This window comes from Rhamphochromis sp. 'chilingali' (genome assembly GCF_963969265.1).
Source record: "Rhamphochromis sp. 'chilingali' genome assembly, chromosome: 3".
Lineage (NCBI taxonomy): Eukaryota > Metazoa > Chordata > Actinopteri > Cichliformes > Cichlidae > Rhamphochromis > Rhamphochromis sp. 'chilingali'.
The window spans coordinates 46,272,872-46,292,812 of NC_137931.1; the positions used below are offsets into that span (position 1 = coordinate 46,272,872).

Sequence of the window (19,941 nt, forward strand, 5' to 3'; positions counted from 1 at the left end):
GACTGTAATGGCAGCGCTATGTTTTGGTTTTATTTTTCATTCAGACATTTCTGCCTCCGTCTCATTACTGCAGCAAATTGGGATTTAATTCCATGTTTGCGGAAATGAAGGAAAACCAGTTAAACGGCTCAGCGTAGATGTGTTTCACTGGGCTAATGTTCAGATGTATCCATAGACGAGGAAGTCATCAGTTCATATAAGACGTAAAAAAACTGCTGACAGAGCTTTTTCCCCATTTCTGATTTCTTTTTTTCAGACATGCGTGTTTCTGATCCTCAAACACATTTTAATATTAGACAACCTGAGTGAAAACAAGATGCAGTTTTTAAATAACTATTACAAATAAAATAATTACATTTTCCAAACCTACCTGAATTTCATGGATTTAAAGATCAGCTGAACGTATCTTAGGGGGGAAATTACCTCATAAAAGAAAATAAAGAAGATAATTGTGAGTTTCTATTGTTAAAATGATTTAACCTTGTTGTAACCTGAGATTTCTTTTTGCCAGTCAGCTAATTAGAAGGCAACAAACATGTGAGTGTGAAGGACCTACATGCACAGACAAGAATATGTCTGCTGAAATCCTCCAGCGGGTCGCATGTTCCCGTCTGATTTTGGGTTTACCCCCAAAGCCAGGCGCAAAAACGATGAACGTGGCTCACGAAGCCGACTAAACCTTTTTTAAATCTTTCTTTCTTTTATCTTTTCTTATGTTTTACAGTTATTAAACCTACATATCCTCAGTTTTAGTCTCTTTACCAGAGAAGAAAGGCTCTGACCTGGCGTCCAAACACGGTGGTGCAGCAGCTTCCTGACACACGTCGCCGCCCCTGCATATTCCCTCACACCGGTGCACCTTTCTGGCCTTTCCCCCTGGACTGCTGTGCGACCACCTGTGTGAATGAGCATGTGTGCGTGTGTGTGATTATGAGTCAACACGTTGGCTCAGTGTCCCACTGCACTGGAGAATCTGGGTCAAAGTGAGCACCTGAACAGCACACGCCTGCACAGACAGAAGCCTCCTCTTTCCAGCACACTGCTGAGCCCAGCTGAAAACACCTGGTGGATAAAAATGCTGTTTTTCTTTCAAGCTGTACAATCAGCTACAGAAAAACGCTCGACGGGGTTAACCTAGTTTAGCTTTTGTGGCAAATCTGTTAAAATGGATAATTAGATGAAAGTAGAGAAGTGCAGATGCTAAAGGAAACGGGGCTGTCAGGGGAGCTCAAGGACGGCATAGTTAATGGGGCATCACGCAGATGACACAGAAGAAAGGAAACAGGGTGGGTGTTGAATGAAGGGATGGCTGGCAGGCTCGGAGCACTTAGCTTGTGTGATATAAAGATGAACAGGAAGTGTAACACCGCAGAACAAGAAAACAGCAAGACGTGTTCGGGAAATTAAAGCCAGCCTGTTATCTAAATGACATCAAGCTTCACAGTCGAGACTTCAGGCTTCATAATGTAAGATTTGGATTTACTGCTATCTTTAAATTACAGAGGACAGTGTCGTTGAAAGGATGTCTTTACACACTAAAGATATTGGCTGAATTATGACTCATCGTGTTGTCTTTTGAAAGTCCCTTTTCTTCCTGTTGTTGTCACTCGGCTTGTTAGTCCTGCTGCAGCTGCCAGCCTGGAGCCCAGGCAGGATGTCAGCACTCACCCATCAAGCGAGCGAGTCTATGTGACACTTGCGTCCTACTTTGTTGACTTTCTTCACCTGGCACCACTTCTCTCCGTGCGTGGACAGACGTATGCATGAGTAGCCCCTTTTTATAATTTTATAATTCACAGATTCATTACATAAGTCATCTTTTCAGGATTAATAAATATGAAAATGGATGTATTTACATAAAGTGATGTTACGTCACTGTTTGGGACTGGAACCTAAAAAGGGGGTACCTCTCAGTTTAAGTATGTAAGTGCAATAGCAGCACGAAACCCTGCGTGAGGGGGAAGGGGCGGAGCATGGAGAGGTTAGAGTCTCACGGTTTTCCGACCGTGTGCACAGGTACTTCTGGATAACTGCTTTGTTTTGGAACGTCCATGCTTATTTAGGAAGGAGTTCATTGTTACATCCTCAGTTTGTAATAAATAAACAGTCATCAAGTCATAACAAATTTCCCACCTGTGGGACTAATAAAGGTCATCTGATCTTATCTTATAATGCAACTGGAAGCATTTCTTTGGGAACCCAGGAACACGCGTCAGCCATAGACTCCCTTTGTGAACTTGCTTTATTGGAAATTACCCTACGACGCTCTTTCCACCCATTCAAATACTGTTGGCTCGTTTAAGGCTGGGAATAAGAATTCTTGTTCTTATTATATGCACAGTGGAGCTGTTATATAATATAGTTTATTCACTCAGGTGTTCATGTGTGTCACTCACTTCCACCTGAAGTAGTAGCATCAAAGTATAGTGCTGTAAACACAACTGATGACTATTTGATGCTGCACACTGTGTGTGAGCTCATCATCAACGTGATAGCATATGGAACAAACACAAATGAGTCGGGTCTTCTCTCGGTCAGCAGGATCCGTCTGACCAGTTGTGGATTCTCCGAGGATGCTCCTCTGGACCCTGAGTGGGGAGTGGTGTGTGCGAGACCACGGAGGTGCACTGTGAGCGATGAGCACAGCAACAGGGAGCTGCAGCCTCAGCACAGCTTAGCAATAGTCAGGATTCATCATCCAGGACAGCGCTTGAACAGTGGAGGTGCTGGTCTGCATGTGCAGACATGCAAGCCTGTGTATGAGCAACCACCAGCCGCTGTCAGCTTCCGTGAGCGACGCAGGACCAAATGAATGCAACACTGCATTCTGCTCAGCATCTGTCCCGAGCTGCCTCGTTACTGCTGCACACAACGAACATCTGCTGCCATCAGCATTTCATCTGGACTGAAAACATTTACTCAACTTTACTGGGTTCAACTGCACATTAATGCAAATATGTAATCAGCTAATTCAGTGCATTTATGCAGGCAGACATGGTCACGGTGACCGTGAAGGTCACACCGAGTGTCACAATGTTCAGCGACTCTGAACATGGCGGCTTGTTGGCTCCAGACCGGCTGATCTGAATGAAACTGATGATCTACTGGGATTTCCCCACATAAACATCTCTACAGTTTACAGAGAGCAAGAAACTAACTAAATCATTACTAGTACTACTACTAATAAATACATAAATAGAAACATGATTGAATACGCTGAACACACTGAGCTAGCCCCAGCCCAAACTGACCCTGAACTTCAAACTGATGAGTCCAGCTGCAGCCTCGGTTTCTACCTGTTTTCTGAAGTAGGATCACTGTGGCGATCACAAGTGTCTTTGTGCTGGTTTCCTCTTTGCTCCTGTCAGCTGTGAGTTCATACCTGAATACTGAGAGAAAGCTCGCTTGCGCCTTCATTGCGACAGGAACTTGCGTTGGTGTGCGGGACCGTAGCCTCAGCTGTGATTCAGCTGAAGCAGCAAAGTAATGTAATGAAATACTTTCTCCTGGGAGTAATTAAGTAACATACGCTGCTTAGCAATGGCGGTGACGGTCACAGCGAGCCAGTGAGAACCCAACAGACTCAATAACAGAATCAATAAAGGATCGAATCAATAATTGATGCCAGTAATAGAATCAGAATCCAACTCCCATTCCAGGTCGGATCACATTTGGTGATGAAACATGAAAGTATGGATCCATCCTGCTTGTATCAGCAGTTCAGGTGTAATCCTGTGGATCTGACACTGTGGGCCCCTTAGCACCAACTGAGCATCGTTTAAATGTCACGGCCGACCTGAGTATTGTTGCTGACCATGTCCATCATTTTATGAAAACAGTTACCATCTTCAGATGGAGCTCACTGCAGACCTCAGTCCAACAGAGCACCTTTGGCGTGTGCAGCTGACACACTGACTGACTGTGTAACGCTGTCATGTATGGAGCAAAACCTCTGAGGAACGTTTCCAACACCTCCAGTCTGTGCTGTGACATAAAGAGGGTCCACTACAGTCCCAGCAAAGTGTACCTAAAAATATGTCCAGTCAGTGTACATCAGAAAAGCACACTGATAAAGATTTTGTTGTTCTTCCATGAAACTGTCTGAAGGTGTTACAAAAGTTATTGAGCAGACACAACAGAAATAAAACCGTAGAGATGAACTCTTTCTGTCCCCAGACTGGAGATGCTTCAGGTCCCACGTGGCCTTTCTAACCTCCACGTTTCTGAGACGAGCTCCTGGGATGCTGACCGCACAACAAGGCACAGTGAGGCTGGCACATCACAGCACTGAAGGCCGAGCAGTCGCACCAGAAGTCACCGAGGAGAAACACGAACGGCACGAATCGCCGATGAAACAATCCAGGTCACCCTACATCGTGACATCATCACACTGACAAACCAATGAGTGCTCAGCCTCCGCTCAGCCCCGGAGATGCTCCCAAAGGAAAGATGACATAAACAGTGAAATCCCACACGAGGATTTAATTAAAAAAATAATTAGCAACTGCCCTCGAAGGAATCACATGATCTCTTCCCAAAACGAACCGTTAAAAAACCAAAAAGGTGGATTGAAAGTTGTTTCCAAAGGTGACTGTTCATTTTATTTCTTATAATAAATATAGACTCTTACAGGTCAACAATCACACTGAAGCATTATCATACATACAAGGACGACAATCCTCAGTAAAGATGGGAGCGCACTGATTGGCACTGGCGAAAGCAGCCACTGTCACCTCTTCCACCAATCAGGTGCTGGCGTGCTGCGACTTCAGGACCAGCGTTTGCCTTAGTCCTGAAACGACCATCCCACATGCTTGAAAACCAGATATTCCATAGTGTTGTGCAACAAAGTTAATTTTTGGAAATAAAATCACGGCAGTGGTTTTGTTTTTTGCAGTAGCACCTCCCACAGCCACTGGGATCAATGGTTCCAACTCTGGGCCCAGTAAGTTGATGGTGTGCGTCTCTTTTTGATGGAGAAAGACGGTGGAATAAAGGTATACGGTGACATCACGGTGACGTCACGGTGACAGGATATGAAGGAGTCTGTTTGATGACATAAGTTTTAGTTACAAATCTATCGGCTGATTCCCACATGATTGTTTCCCATATTGATAAAATGGCATCATTTAAAGCCAACAATGGCAGAGCTGCATCAAACAGCAAAGCTCAGCCTACAGGCTGCAAGAAGGACTTTGGATGAATGTTGTTGGTGGTCTACTGCCCCCAAGTGTGAGCCTGAGGAACGGTCAGGAATAACTGACGGAGCAAAGCCAATAGATGGAGAAGCAGCTCGAGCGTTCAGCAACACTACTCCACAGTGTTTTCGTAGCAAAGTCCGGCCCCCACACGTCCACCTGTGTGTGTCCCCTCCTCCCTGACTGTGAGTGTTTAGTGCACATCAAAGAGTCTTAGAGGATCTGCTCCGTGCTCGAGGCGGAGATATCCAATAGTCTCCAGGCAGCGTACGGGTTGAGCTCTTCCTGGTCTCGGCAGAGAGCCCACACGTACATCATCCGGAGGACTTTTTCCTGGAGGAAAGATGACAGATGAGATCACTTCACTTTAAATTCAAACAAAACAAATAACATGATGATACATCTGTAAGCGACTGATTGAACCACGACACAAACATCTGTTTTGCTGCTGGCTTGATCGACCACACAGTCTCCTGTGGTTCAAAGGGAGGGGCTCAGCCTGTGCAGAAAGCTTCTTGGCATTTTCAGTTTCAGTCAACATCCAGACGTCGCATTAAAAAGTTTGAAAGATGAAAGACATGGAAACAGAGACGCTGAGTCCAGGAGCCATAAATGGTCGAGTGTGTCATTTAATGCTCAGACATTAGAGCTCAGCTTATAAACTCCAGAGGAACAGTACATCCACCATTTATCCTTTGGCAGAAGCCTTGTATCCTGAGCACTGGGCATCTGCCAGCTGCACGGTGCTGAATGGATACTTTGACCTCGCTTCCAACCAAACGCGTCCCCGAGCTGTCCTCGGCGGCTGATTCACAGCCCATAAAGCTTTCTGGGTCTGAATAAACAAAGGCCAAACGGCTGAATATGACTCCACCGTCTCGTTGCATTCACTTAATGATCAATTTAAAAGATCTCACACACGTGTGAGTGTGACAACATGCCAGCTAAAGCTCTGTAATAGTTCACGATCAACCAACAACTCTGTGTGTGTGTGTGTGTGTGTGTGTGTGTGTGTGTGTGTGTGTGTGTGTGTGTGTGTGTGTGTGTGTGAGAGACTTACAGGATCTCCTTCCACCACTTCTCCTTTGGTGTTTCGGATCACCATGACTAACTGAGCCTGGAAAGTGATAATCAGCACTGGACCCTGGTCCATCATCTTACCCATGGCCAGCTGGAGAACAACATGCATGAATATTTACTGACCAGAATTCAAGGATTTCCCTTCATCAGGTGAAACATTTACAAATATAAAAGTCGAATCAGTGATCAGAGTCGTTACAGCTCCCGTCAGCACACGTATGAACTGCAAACTGATGAAGTGTTGCTATTTTTAAACCTGAGATTGCAAAGAAGAGCCAGTAGTCTGAGTATCAGCCCGCAGAGTCTCGTCTTACGCAACTTACATCAATACTGTCGATGTCCAGAATCTTGGAGTGGAACTGAAGCCCCATGGCCTTGGCTTGCTGGATTGGATGAGCCAGCTGGCTGTACGTCTGCAAACCCAGTGAAGGAGAAAATGGAGATCACATAATGACAAAGACACTTCATGAAAAACTGGCCACCTGCAGAGAATCGAGGCACAGCAGAGCCATGGAGCTGTCAGTCCACTTATTTAAACACGCAGAGCCAGCGTGTGCAAAAGGACGTACCGCTTCATAGCACCAGTCCTTCAGAACCTCCAGCTCCCCTCGAATCATGGCCTGTGTGGAAAAAAGGCTTAAATGGTCGTCCTGACTTGTTTTATGAAGGCAGTGCACAGTCGTACCGAGTATTCTCCTTTTGCAGAGGTACACTCTAAATGACAGTTTAAAGATTTAGAAAAACTTGAGTGATATCTGCTGAGATTGGTGTTACCTCCAGTATGTTGGGGATGATGTCTCGCTCACACTGCTTGAGAAAGGAGTCTTTGTCAAAGGACGGGTCCACCTTCAAAATCTCTGTCAGCACTTCAGACATCTCAGTCTTTGAAAACAGTCCACCTTTATGCACACAGACGAGCAGGACAAAGATTTGTAAAAGATTCATCAAGTATATGATAAACAGCGATATAACCTCCAATAATATAAAGACTTTCATCTTTACGTAAGTCAATCCTCTTCTGCTTATCCGATCAGATGTCTGAATCACCCCAACCGGGTCCTTTGGATGTGGAGGTCGGGCTGTTTGATACAACGATATGAAAATGTCTGTCGTTTCATATCGTTTACTTCCTGCTGTCGCAAAATAAACTGTTCACGCCAATATTTTTTCACCGTTTTGATGGTCACTGCAGAATTAGCTTCTTAAAGTTCTCTCTTACATTTAATATCACCACACTGCGGACGGACAAGCGACTGTTTTTATGCGTTGTCGTTAGCAACAACGACGGTAAAACCACCATCCGCTTGTTTATTTTCCACATAAACCTTTCACAATAAAGCTGAAGATCCTGTTGAGATTTTTCAAAATAAATTGAATCACGTGAAAGATGCAGAGTGTTTAGAGACGAGAAGCTAAAAAGAGCCGTCAGGTGCTAACAAATAAACCTTAGAACACGCCGTGTAATAAATACTCAAAGAAAACGGCGGCCTTTCAACTTATGTCTAAAAATGTATCGTTTCAGCATCGGTCAAAACACTCGACTCCAGCTACACGACGCGCAGCTGGAAACACTTCACACAAGTCGAGCTGCCCGAGATTCACAGAATGGACAGAAAATGCAAAATGTTTGTGAAATATATCGCTGTTGGACGGCGGATGTCTTATATCGCGATATCAGATTATAGTCAAATCGCACAGCCCTGTGTGGAGGAGCTGTGCTCCTTATGAACGACTCCACTTCCCCCCCGAGGAGTGGGCACTCCACCCTGTCCTGGCTGAGGACCAGGTACTGATCCTCTATTGGTGGATCAGTACCACATATGTTACTAAAAACATCTTGACTAGACATCATATCAAGGTCCACGAATACAAATTAAGTCTTTCAAGCATAAAAAGAGATACATGTAACAATTGTGTGTTTCAAAGCACCGACAGTTCCCACAGATGCTCACCTATGATGTCAGTCATCTTGTCAGTGACGGCACGGGACGCTCTGATAAACGCGTTGTCACTCTCATCATATTTCATCTTCATCTCAAAGAACCCTGTGATTATTAAAAAAATCAGTTTGTCAGAGGTTTGGATACAAAGGTAATCTGATTTCCAGCCCTGGATAAGTTCAGGAAAGCAGTACGAATATTTGTCTTTCTAACAATAAGCACATTATACAAGCAGCATGTTTGTTTATAGCATTTTGAGTCAAAACATTCACAAATGTGTCAGAACATGTGGGCGGCGGAGAGCTTCACCTCACAGAAAGCAGGGCAAGAAAAGCGTGAAACCAATCAAAGACTCATCCTGCATCCCAAACTGGAATGAAAGACTTTCATGGCAGCAGTTTGCCAGCAATGTTATTTTATCAAACACAGAAGTGAGTGATCAGCATTTTCAGCTTAGAAACGCTGATGGGGCCCAAATGGCTGTGAAAAAAACTACATGATTACTTTGTGTAACGTCCCACCTGAAAGGCCATCTTTCACACGTCCAAACATTATTAATCATTAACAGCGTTTCCATAACTAATGCACATAAAATTAACCGAGTGTAGCTACATCTTCCATCACCCTGCTCTTTCAGAAAATGCTTATTAATAGATGCTAATAAACTGGAGGGTCAGTAACGCCATCGCCGGCCAAACACAAAAGTACGCCAGCTTTATTACTCGGGGTCAACAGTGAAGATGCAGCAGCATCACATTTAAGACAACAGACATATCATTGGTCCTCTCCTATAATTACACTGGGACAGTTAAGCAGGTAACGCCTGAGCGACTAAAACAAAGAGTCAGTATGTGTAACATGGGGGGGTTATTGCTTACTGTTAAAGACCACGTTGTTGTCTTTGAAGTCCTTCCACTGCTGGTACCATTTTGAGTCTTTGTGGAGCACCACGCCCATAGCTTCCCTAAAGTGATGATATAAACATATACAGTGATATAAAATGTGATAAATAAGCACTTTACAGCCAGATCAACAAGGCAAATAGAAATGAAACACTTGAAATGACAATGAGGTGGAGGAAATGGCACACAGCTGTTACAGTCCTCCTCCAAACATCAGGCAACAGTTTGTGTGAAAACTGTCATTTGATGGTGTTAAGCTGATGATACCAAAACCTGCTGAAGAAATAATATTAATGTCAGTTTCTTGGTATCTGATCGGACGTGAGTCCCAGCTCTCGCTGCTTTTAGCTTTGGGTGAGTTTCAATTCTTATATCTTTAGTAATATTGGCCCGATCGATCCAAATATTGATCGTGAAGCTGAGGGGCATGTCCCCTCTTAGCATCAGGCAAACAGAGGGCCCTCACGTACTCGTTGGCCTCAAAGACCCTGCTTTCATCCGCTGCCCCCTTGGAGGAGAATTCCGTCCTCTTTCTGAGTCTGGTGGGAGGCCGATAAGGGCCAGTGTGACCCAAGTCACCGATCTCTTTCTTCACACTCTCCATTCCCTAAAAACAGAAAATCTGTCAGTGACACAAATTATTTCTAATAGTTAGTAAATAATGACCTCGTCTTTAATGATAGCTCTGAGAATAATGGTAACACGTTTATGCGTCATACATGCTGTACAGGAGAAATAAAAGGTGAATCATATTTAACTTGCACTGTGACTGCATACCTGCGATATTGCTTTAAATGCGCCCGTCTTCCCCAGCATCTCTCCACTCTTGGAGACAGTCTCAGCAGATGTCTTTGCTGTTTTGGCAGCTTCTTCCATTCCTTCTTTGATTTTCTTCCCAAATTCTGTCCGGCTGACCTCTTCCAGTCCCTTACAAACATACAGAATCGTACCAGCTTCAGCAGCATGACTACAACAATCAGAGTTTATACGTGTACCTGTCATATTTACCTCTTTGACCGTCTCTGAAATGTTTCCCAACTTCTTCCTGAGAACCTCGGACGTCTTCACTGTTTCAGACTCTATATTTTTCTGGGAAAAGACAAGAAGAGCATTTCCAGACCTGCTACTAGTTTAAGTGACAGAAGTTCAGCGTGCGGCCAGATACTTACATATTTCCTCCGAGCTTGCTTCAATGCCTCTGACTCCTCGAGTTTTTTGGCCTCTTCTCGAAACTTTTTGATGTTTTCTTTCATTTCCTTGCTCTTGTTTAGCTCCTGTTTGAGGTTATCCAAAAACTCTCCCAGGAAACCTCTTCGTCCACCACCCCGCTCTCCTGACAAATACCTTACTTGAAGAAGGGCTGACTGAGGCACCTTGAAGACACACAAAAACCCCACCAGGTTAGGATGAATGCAAATATAGAGTTTGTATTTCTCAAATGTATTTCTTGTGCCAGAGTTCTAAAAATGTAAACCTGACCAACAGTTGATTTTTAGAGAGAAAAGAAATCCCACCATCTATATCTATCTAGATACAGTGTGCTAGACTTGGGCTAAAAGAGGAAAATTACCAAGCATTTGTATTAAAGTTTCAGCAAAGCCTTTCAGAAACTATACAAACGCAGGTTAACTCTAAACTACAAGCTGCAGTACGACTTCCCTGAATAAACTGACATTTTAGCATTTTAAAGCACCCCAAGTATCTTTCTGTGTTAATACTAATGATTATATATGCCAATATAAACCAACAGTATATAGACTATATGGCAAAGGCAGACATAATCAGGGTCAAGTAGGACTTATTCCAGGTGTTGTTACCTGTGGAGAGTGTGTGAGGAGCCCACGTATCGTGTAGACATTGGGTCTGTTGGAAAGCAGCAGGTAGGAGGAAGGGAAAGCCACCAAACCCCTTCTTACACATATCTGGACAAAGAAACAAACTTCAGCAGACACTCGAGGCTGAAATAAACTCTTGAACTGAACGTGACGATAAATCACGAAGCTTTGGTGTTTTTACAGGAAACTTCTTTATCGGAACGCTTCAAGTGAAGCAGCAGCAAACAAGCTAACGATAGAAAAAGTTTTCCAGAAACAATGTTTGGAGCTTTTGGACTTTTCACTGAAATTCCAACATTTTATATGCTCCCAACTCCAAGAGCTGAGACACCGGCTGCTTACCCCTCTATTCAGACGGCTAGCTCGGCTAGCTTACAGCACGTTTAGCAGAGAAGTTAAACGAAATTGAGATTTTCGCCGTTTCGGCTAAAAGAGGCCGTGGAATAAATGTCGTTTCAGTTCGTTCCCTTATCGTTTTGTGGTGTTTTTACGTGGATATTTTACACACATGGCCCAAACACTCACCTGATAACACCGACATAAGGGGGTCGCCATCTTGAACGTCGTGCTTGTGACCTTCTTCCGGTGGTGACCTTCCTCGTCCACGAGGGGGCTGGACTACAGCTCATTGTAATAGCCAACCAGAGCTCAACAGGACCGTTCCACCGCCCCAGTGTTTGTGCCTCATATTTACGAGATCAACTTTGACCTGCAGTCGTTGCTCACTATTTGGCTCATTTAGCTCACATGTTATGAAACGTACGATCAGCGCACGAGCACCACAAACAGTGAACGCGTTTCAAATATTGAGGTTTATTTTATCAAAACACCTTACAGAACAAAAGCACTGACAGGAAGCATGATAGGACAAAAATAAAAAATTAAAAGTTGGTCTCTAAAAAATTTAAACAGAAGGAAAAACAAACACTTTGACTATGACGTGTCACTAAAGCCCATTTCAGACATGCATTTAGTTTTACTTTTGTAACAGCATCTGAACGTGCTGGCTTCATGCCTGAATGACTTCTTAAAACTCAAGAAAGCAATAACAGCACGAGCTAATGTTTGAGTTATGTCTCCTGAGCTCACTGTAGAACCCCAAAGGAGAATAACGTGAACATTAACAGCCTCACATCTCAAATTCATTTTTGAGCTGCAGTAAGATCTCTCACTGAGTGGTACTCTGACACATGGTGATCAGTCTAATAGTCCTCATAGCTTCATTCAAAGTCAAGCTTACCCATGTCTGAGTGATTTTAACATGTGACACATCCAATGTCTGAAAAGGGCAAAAATAAAGAGTTTCACTGTTACATTTATCTAACATGGTATACTGGGTGAAGGGGCAGTTCAGGAGTACAGAGTGAGATCACAAACTAAAATAATGTCAGATGCAACACGGACACACAGGTTATGCATTCCTGTCAATCCTAACATCAATTTCTCTTCCATTCAGGCGATAGCCGTTCATGGTCCGGCAGGCGCGCTCGGCAGTTTCGGGATTGTCAAAGCGAACCACACCGCAGCCCTTGGACTTCCCGTTCTCCATCTTAATATCAGCATACTGGACCATTCCTAAAGGAGGATGAACACAGATGTCCAAAATGACTGAAAATGCTGATTAACAGTGCTGATTTCATTTGATTTCATTTGAGTCTTACCGCATGCGTTGAAGGTATCCTTCAGCATCTTCCAGGTGAAGTCAAAAGGCAGCTGAAAGACAAAAATATCCCCAAATTAATTTAAAGTATAGACATACTTCTCCAGTGAATACGCCAAGCTAAAGTGTGGATTAACTTACATTCCTGACAAAGATCTGACATCCCTTCCTGACATTGCTTCCCCCGGCTCCAGGACCTCCAGCCCCAGCTCCTCCAAAGGAATTGCCGCCAAATCCACGCTCCAAGTCACCAGAACGGTCAAACTGACCACCAACACCTCCAGATCCCATCCGGTCAATTCCAGAGCTCATGCGGTCAAGGCCGCCAGATGGAAAACGGTCAAGTCCTCCGGCAGAGCCCATGCGGTCGAAGTTGCTCGCCATTCTGTCAATCCCGGTGTTGCCCATGCGATCCATTCCCATCGGAGAGCCAAAGTCCATGCCGCCGCCGCCGCCACCGCCACCACCCCCCATGCGGTCCAAGCTAGATGGGCCCAAGCGGTCAAATCCAGATGGGCCGAGGCGATCCATACCTGAACTCATACGATCCAGACCAGGTCCGACCCTGTCCATACTGGGTCCCAGCCGATCCATCCCAGAGCCCATTCGGTCAAACCCGGAACCCATCCTATCTAGATCAGACACGCGGTCCATCCTGTCCATTCCCATCCGATCCATTCCTCCCATGCGGTCCATGTTGGTTCCCATGCGGTCCATTCCAGAGCCCATGCGGTCCATTCCCAGCGAGCTTCCTATAAAAGTGAGCAAACAGAAGAGAGAGAAAAATGCATGAGTGGAAGTAAGCACCAGTGTGGCTTTCAAACAGAATCCTGTAAATACTAACCCATTCCTCTTTCAAAGGAGTCTCCAAAATTATTGCGAGACATTCCCATTTCATTTCGCCCAAATTCCCTGTCAAAAGCACCACCAATCCCACGGTCCATCTCTGACAATGCAAGAGATGAAACCATTAGACATCCAGCAAAACGTGAAACTGTTCCACGCTTGCTCTGGAGTGCTGAGTGGGTTTTCAACACTTGCTTACCGTTCATCCTGCCCATCCCTGAAGAGCCAAAGCGGTCCATGTTCATTCCTCCAAAGTTGTCCATCCCTATAAACAAAGACATTAATATTACAGAAGGCACTTTTTTTTGGAAAGACCAAATGTAGGTAGACTCAAAGTTTTACTACATACCTCCTCCTCCCATCCGGCCTCCCATGTTGGCGAAGCCCATTCCTTCCATACCTACAGGGACAGAGTGACACTGAGCTCTCACTTCACTGCTGTCTTTTAGTCAGTGGATTAAAAATAAATTAATGTGTTTTAAGAAGCTGCAGTTGTGTACCTCCAGGACCCATGTTGCCCATCCCTGCACCACCACCTCTGTTGAGCTGAGTAGCATCAATAGGTTGGCCCCCAGGTCCCAGTCCCAAACCAATACCACTCAGGCCACCTGGTTCAGAGACAACAGGTTAAGTTTGAAGATTGTGTGTGTGCGCACGCACGCACGCGCGCGCGCGCACACACACTAGCATAAATACAGCAGCATAAATACAGCTGACACTTTCAGGGGAAGCAGTAAACCAATGTCGACCTCCATGAAACAAAGATCACATGACCCCAGGGGCTGCTGGGAAACAACAGACATGAAGCATGAGCAGACAGTAGAGGAGATGGGCGACGTCAAGTAGTTTTGGAATATCATTTAAATAGTTACTGGGTTTCTCTCTCCCCAGTTTAACAAAAACTATGGTAGCATGGATCAAAGTGGTCTTCAATGCAGCAACTCGAGTGAGACAAAACTAAATATTTCATCTAATTTAACAAAATTAATCATAAAAATCGGGACTTTAATCGACGTGAATATTTTAAACTCTCAAAACCTTCTGTTATACTAGAACAAGGCTCGATGTATACTCACGGGGAAGGGCAGCTGCTCTGTCCGGTGGTCCAAAATCTTTAGGAAGAGATTTCTCATCCTGTAAAAAAGGCAAAGGCATTGTAACCATACTCATCGTCAGGCCATAGAGCTCTAATGTACAGCAAAGGCAACATACCAGTTTGACGTGCATCGTCCTGTTAAACAGGAGCTGTCCATTGAACATTGCTTTGAAACCGTTAAGGAAAACATGCGCGCGCGCACACACACACACGAGAGATTCAAAAAGATTCAATGGCTACCATAGAAATGCTGAATTTTTCCAAAGGATACAGACAGCCTGCACTGCTTCGATGGACATATCAAATGTGACGGTGCCCATGCCTCGACTTTTCCCGTCCTTGTCCTCCAGAATGTCCGCCCTCACCACCATGCCCGCCATGCTGAACACCTCCTTCAGCTTCTTCCAGCCCACTTTGTAGTCAAGCTGTAGGTAGTTTCAGACAGTTAATTAGACAAGACTAAAGTTACAATAAGACACAGTTCCATATATTCAGTATTCGTATACAGACTGAAAAACGGATAAATCACTAAGGCTTACATTAGCCACAAAGACAGTGCTGCCAATCCTGCCAGCCTGGAGACCATGGATGATCTCATTGGGGATGTTCGGGTTATTCAGGAGGCTCGGAGGAATGTTGACCATGGGACCATTTGGTCCAGGACCCATACGATCCATTCCGCCCATTCCACCCATTCCTCCCATTCCCCCCATGCCTCCCATTCCGCCGTGACCTCCTGGAGGGCCTCCACCTTGGGCCTTGTTGATCTCCCGCTGGCAAATCACACCATCAGGGTCCTTACAAAGAAGCACAAAATAATGAGTCGGCCAAATCCACAAGTACAGCTTTTGTCTGTGCGTCGGACAGCTTCCCCCTCTGGGACCTACCTCTTTCACTTTGAGGGGCCGACCATTGAGGTTGTGCTTGTTGACCTTCTCCACTGCTTTCTTCATCAACTCTTCCGTCCTGAACTCAACAACACTGACAAAAACACATTTCCAGTGAGAAATGTGTGTAAAACACTGGTGCATGTCTCACGTGCAGTTTGCACTATTTGCTTTTGACGATAAGTTAAAGTCTACTTACGCACAACCCTTTGTTGATTGAAGTCATTGGAACAGGTCAAATCAAAGGGAAGAGAAAATATTTCAAATTAGTTAAAGTGATTGTAACACTGGACATATTTTGACAGGTCACAATAAACAATCTCATGCAATTAAAAGTTCATCACCATACACAAGCCTACAGCCTTGGTCACATCTGTGCTTCCAAAATAACACTACATTGTTAAGATCTTTTTAAGCCAAGCCAGTAACACAATACAGGCAAATGTATTCAATAGAGTTTTCCCCCAGCATCCTAAAGGCAGACAGTGACAGAGGATTCCCAACTACTGAGATATTAGAGTTTTCCAGCAGTTCTATGGAATGAGTTTTATTTATCAACCATCTAGCAGCCTTGCTACGACCTCTTGCAGACTACGGCCCATTAGATCATAAGGAGCAAATCCCACAACCACAGGGACATTATCAGCTACTGCAATCCCACAGGATTGGCTACAAAGGAGCTGAAGTCCTGTTATAAGATCATCAACCCTTCGATGGCCTCGAGTCAATGCCACAGACAACTTCAAATGAAACATGCCTCCGGCACGTCACCGTGTCACACACACTCCACCAGGTTTGTATCTGAACAATTCCAACATAGTAAATAAGGAAACCAAAGCTGACAAACACAGGTTTGTCTAGGCTTATTCGTGTGTTTTATTTGTATGTATTTGCACTTACCCTGGATTTGCCTTCTGCGTCCATTAAGTGTTCCACGTACGTTACCTCACCCACTACAAATCAGATTCCAGAGACGACACACACCAAGGGGAGAGAAGCCGAGAGAACAATGGGGGTTTAGAGCAGAAACAAGTAGGGTGGCCGGTGACAGTGAGCTCAGACAGCCAGTCCTGAGCCTTCCCCCAGCACCTCATTCAGCACAATCTGGTACAGGTCTACAAAAAGCAAGCTTGGACTTTTCCCCTCTTTCTTTAATTAATTGAGACTTCTTAGCCCGTCCTTGTTAGAATTCTCCCGAAACACCAAACGCAGTAGACTGAGGACAACAACTTTTGGACTGGCCAACAGCCTTTCAAGTTGGATATGATGCCGCAAACACCACCTCTTCTACCTGAAGATAATTGACCAAATAATTTCAAGTTGGCAAAGCCTCCTTAATACCTCAGCCGCTTTCCTGTCAAACCTCAGCAAACTTTGTCAACGGTTTTAACCCTCAGTCCATCAGCTGAGCCTAGCTGAGCTAGAAACCTACCCATAATCGTAATGAAGAAAAACTTTTGGATGAGAAGCTTCTCTAACTGCCAACCTGATCATGGACTGGACCTGGTCCTGAAATGCACGATCGTAATTTGGATTCAGCGTCGACCACAGCCACGCCTTTGTTCCAGGTCATGTCTGCTCAACAGATGGACATTGATGACCAAACCTCTAGAGACAAGGACGGTGCATAAGAAGCTGCTTCGTTTTGTAGACCTGTACCCCAAATAAATCCGCAGCACAAAGCTGTGCTTGGTACAACATGAAGATCTGCCGAGAAAAACATTTGCTTGTCAAGGTCACACCTAAAAAAGAAAATGCAATTTAACTCCACAGTCAGTTGTCATGAAACAAATACTACTTGGACCTTCTGAAAAAGCATTGTACCCTTCTTAACACATGCTCAAATAGGTGCCAGTTAAATGCATTACTCCATAGCTACACAACATGTTTAACACTTTAATTGACTTTTAAATAATCCTTACTCACATCCACATTTACTGCATCACAAATTAAATATTACATTTCTCCGAAGGTTTGACCACAAGTTAATAAATCTTAAGTGTGTAAGTTTTACTGTTAATTACAAATTTCAACTGAAAGCAACCTTTTCCATGTTTCTGGACCAAAAAAAAAAATCACTATACTGTAACAAAGAACTGTATTTTTAATGCATTTCTTGGGGGAGGAACCACATCATTATCCCATTCATGATCACAAGCCATTGGACTTTCGAGTTAGTGGACTTCCTTTGCACATTTACGACCGCCACTTCACAAAAACTCAAGATTTTAGTAATCTTAAGGGAGACTGAAAATTCAAACATCCAGGTTCACCACGCTTGTACACGTCTGCAGCGACTCCTTAGCTGACAGACAGATTTTTAAAAAAAGGGGACCTTGTCCACAACCATTGTTCCAAGTGACTCCAGCATGGTCTCAGACAACACTGTACAACTCCCCAGAGCTCTTCAAAACTGCAGTGGTCAAACAAAATGACCCTGCATCCTGATTTGATCTTTTATCATGTCAAAAATGTGACACGAGTCAACCCCTAATCCTGATACCTTACCTTTCTCTTTCATCAGATCTTTCAGGGCTTGCCACTTCACATCATATGGGATGTTGCTGACGAAAACGCGGTATCTCTTGTTTGCGTTTCCATAGGGCTCATAGCGACCACCTCCACCTCTCTTCTGAGGCCTTTCCTTCCTGCTGGCATTGGCCTCATTCTTGCCTTTTCCATTCATTTCCCTGCAAAATGTAAAGTTCACAAAACTTTCTAAACATACTTTAAAAAGCTTTTAAAAGACTTGCCAAACTCACATCCATCACATCTCCCATTTTTGCTTCATTACAATCCATCCATCTTACTTTAAAATGTTTCGTTATATTGTGTTTTTTTGTACTTTAATTAGCTATAGTTGTGTTTAACTCCTTATAACTACTGTAACAAAACATTTTCCAAAATCTGGGGGAACAGAAAGATACCTCATGTCAGTGGTTCCCAAGGTGGGGTGGGAGGGGGGGTCTGTTGTTTATTTATTTGGTAGGTGGTAGTTTATTTTATTGCAGTTTACTTTTGTTTGTTTATTTGTTTACAGAAGGTTTCCTTGTAAAACAAAGGAGGGCCTAGCAAATAAAGTTTGGAAACCGCTGCCTCGGGAAAAGTGAATTTCAATGCTAAATGCTAATACTAACTGCAGACACAGGCATCATTTACACAGACACACAATGGTTAACTAGCAGCCTGCTATCTGCAATCCAGCCGCATGGCTAGGCCTCTCCTTGGATAAAGCGGGCCTGTGTTATATTAAACTGTTTAAGTAATGCCAAAAAGCAGCAACAGCGACCGGACATAAAGTTAAATATGTCCACTTTCTGTTGCAACAAAGCAATAGCTACATGTACTTTTAATCCTATCATACATCCAGTAATATATAACGCAGGGTTGCATTCGGTAAATAGACGGGCCCCAAATGCCGCTTAAGCTAGAAAAACACGTACAGAACGTATTTAAAGCACACCGGGGCTGCTAGTCTACCATTAATTGCATTTTTAAAAAATATAATTAAACAGATGCCGCTGTATACAAATTTATCGCTGTGTAAGAAAACAAATTAAGCTAACTAGCTAATAAGCCGCAACAAAGGAACCTCGATGAATGGCCTTACCCCTGCTGCGAAGTCGGCTGCTGCTGCGGCGGCGTCGACAGCTGCTGCTGGCCTGCTTGCTCTGTGGTAGTTTCTACCTGCTCGTTGGACATTTTCTTACGCAAATTAGTGCTTATGAAAGGAAACTGTACTAGAAAATTTGATATTAGTGATTCTTGCGCTTCTAAAGAGAAACTCAAAAGCACATATACTGAATTCGTACAACACCTCTCACTGGTACGCCAACGGAGGAAAATGGCGGAAAGAAGGAGGAAGCATGAGTTTAAACGAGAGGTTCTTCTTCTTCTTTATATTATTTATCGGCGTTTGGCAAACAGCAAAATGGTACATTACCGCCACCATCCGGTGAGGAGTGTGGACTGAAATGTAAAAAAATAAAATAAAATCGTCCCAGACAAATTAGTCTACATTAAAAAAAATATATATATATATATGGCCTGATAACTTTCACTTATCGAGTTCTTACGAAATAAATCAACCAAGTCCAGTTTCAGTTTCATATCACCAAGCTGTCTTCATTCAATGAAAGGGTCTGCTTCCGGTATTTTCTTTTAAAACTAAGGACATCGCGGCACGTACATTGATTTTCAGAATAATGTGCAAGCGTACATAAAGTAAACGGTAAAATAAGTAGCAAAGGTTTATATGTTTTCAAAGAAACGTGACAAACAGGTCCTTCATGTTTGAAGCGTTACTATTTTTATAATGGCATCACAGTTTTATGCTCTGCAATTATTTTACAAATGTGCCGGGCATGGTTTGAAGAATTTGTATTCTATTGCAATGATTTTGTTGGTATTTTTAACCTCTACTGTCGTTTACATTATTTAACAATGTAAACATAATAAAGCTGAATTCGAGTTGTTATGCCCGCCAGACCTCACGGG

The 19,941-nt window shown here is 43.8% G+C and overlaps 2 protein-coding genes across 2 annotated transcripts; both read right to left on the bottom strand.

Annotated features, from left to right (window-relative positions):
• Window positions 1-2,214: 2,214 nt before the first annotated feature.
• Window positions 2,215-11,550, bottom strand: timm44 (translocase of inner mitochondrial membrane 44 homolog (yeast)). Its single transcript, XM_080877312.1, has 13 exons — window positions 11,481-11,550; window positions 10,938-11,042; window positions 10,290-10,493; window positions 10,129-10,209; window positions 9,898-10,047; window positions 9,591-9,727; window positions 9,097-9,182; window positions 8,231-8,323; window positions 7,053-7,177; window positions 6,848-6,898; window positions 6,602-6,691; window positions 6,259-6,369; window positions 2,215-5,531 (listed from the first exon to the last, which is right to left on the bottom strand). The coding sequence occupies exons 1-13, from the start codon at window positions 11,508-11,510 to the stop codon at window positions 5,412-5,414; spliced, it is 1,383 nt and encodes a 460-aa protein (XP_080733438.1). The 5' UTR covers window positions 11,511-11,550; the 3' UTR covers window positions 2,215-5,411.
• A 202-nt stretch (window positions 11,551-11,752) lies between these two features.
• On the bottom strand, window positions 11,753-19,297 carry hnrnpm (heterogeneous nuclear ribonucleoprotein M). The gene is made up of 16 exons (XM_080878709.1): window positions 19,055-19,297; window positions 17,953-18,134; window positions 16,345-16,397; window positions 15,644-15,651; window positions 15,445-15,538; window positions 15,097-15,354; window positions 14,829-14,982; window positions 14,674-14,723; window positions 14,538-14,595; window positions 13,962-14,069; window positions 13,811-13,861; window positions 13,661-13,726; window positions 13,460-13,561; window positions 12,757-13,367; window positions 12,617-12,668; window positions 11,753-12,530 (listed from the first exon to the last, which is right to left on the bottom strand). The coding sequence occupies exons 1-16, from the start codon at window positions 19,144-19,146 to the stop codon at window positions 12,367-12,369; spliced, it is 2,103 nt and encodes a 700-aa protein (XP_080734835.1). The 5' UTR covers window positions 19,147-19,297; the 3' UTR covers window positions 11,753-12,366.
• Between the last annotated feature and the right edge of the window lie 644 nt (window positions 19,298-19,941).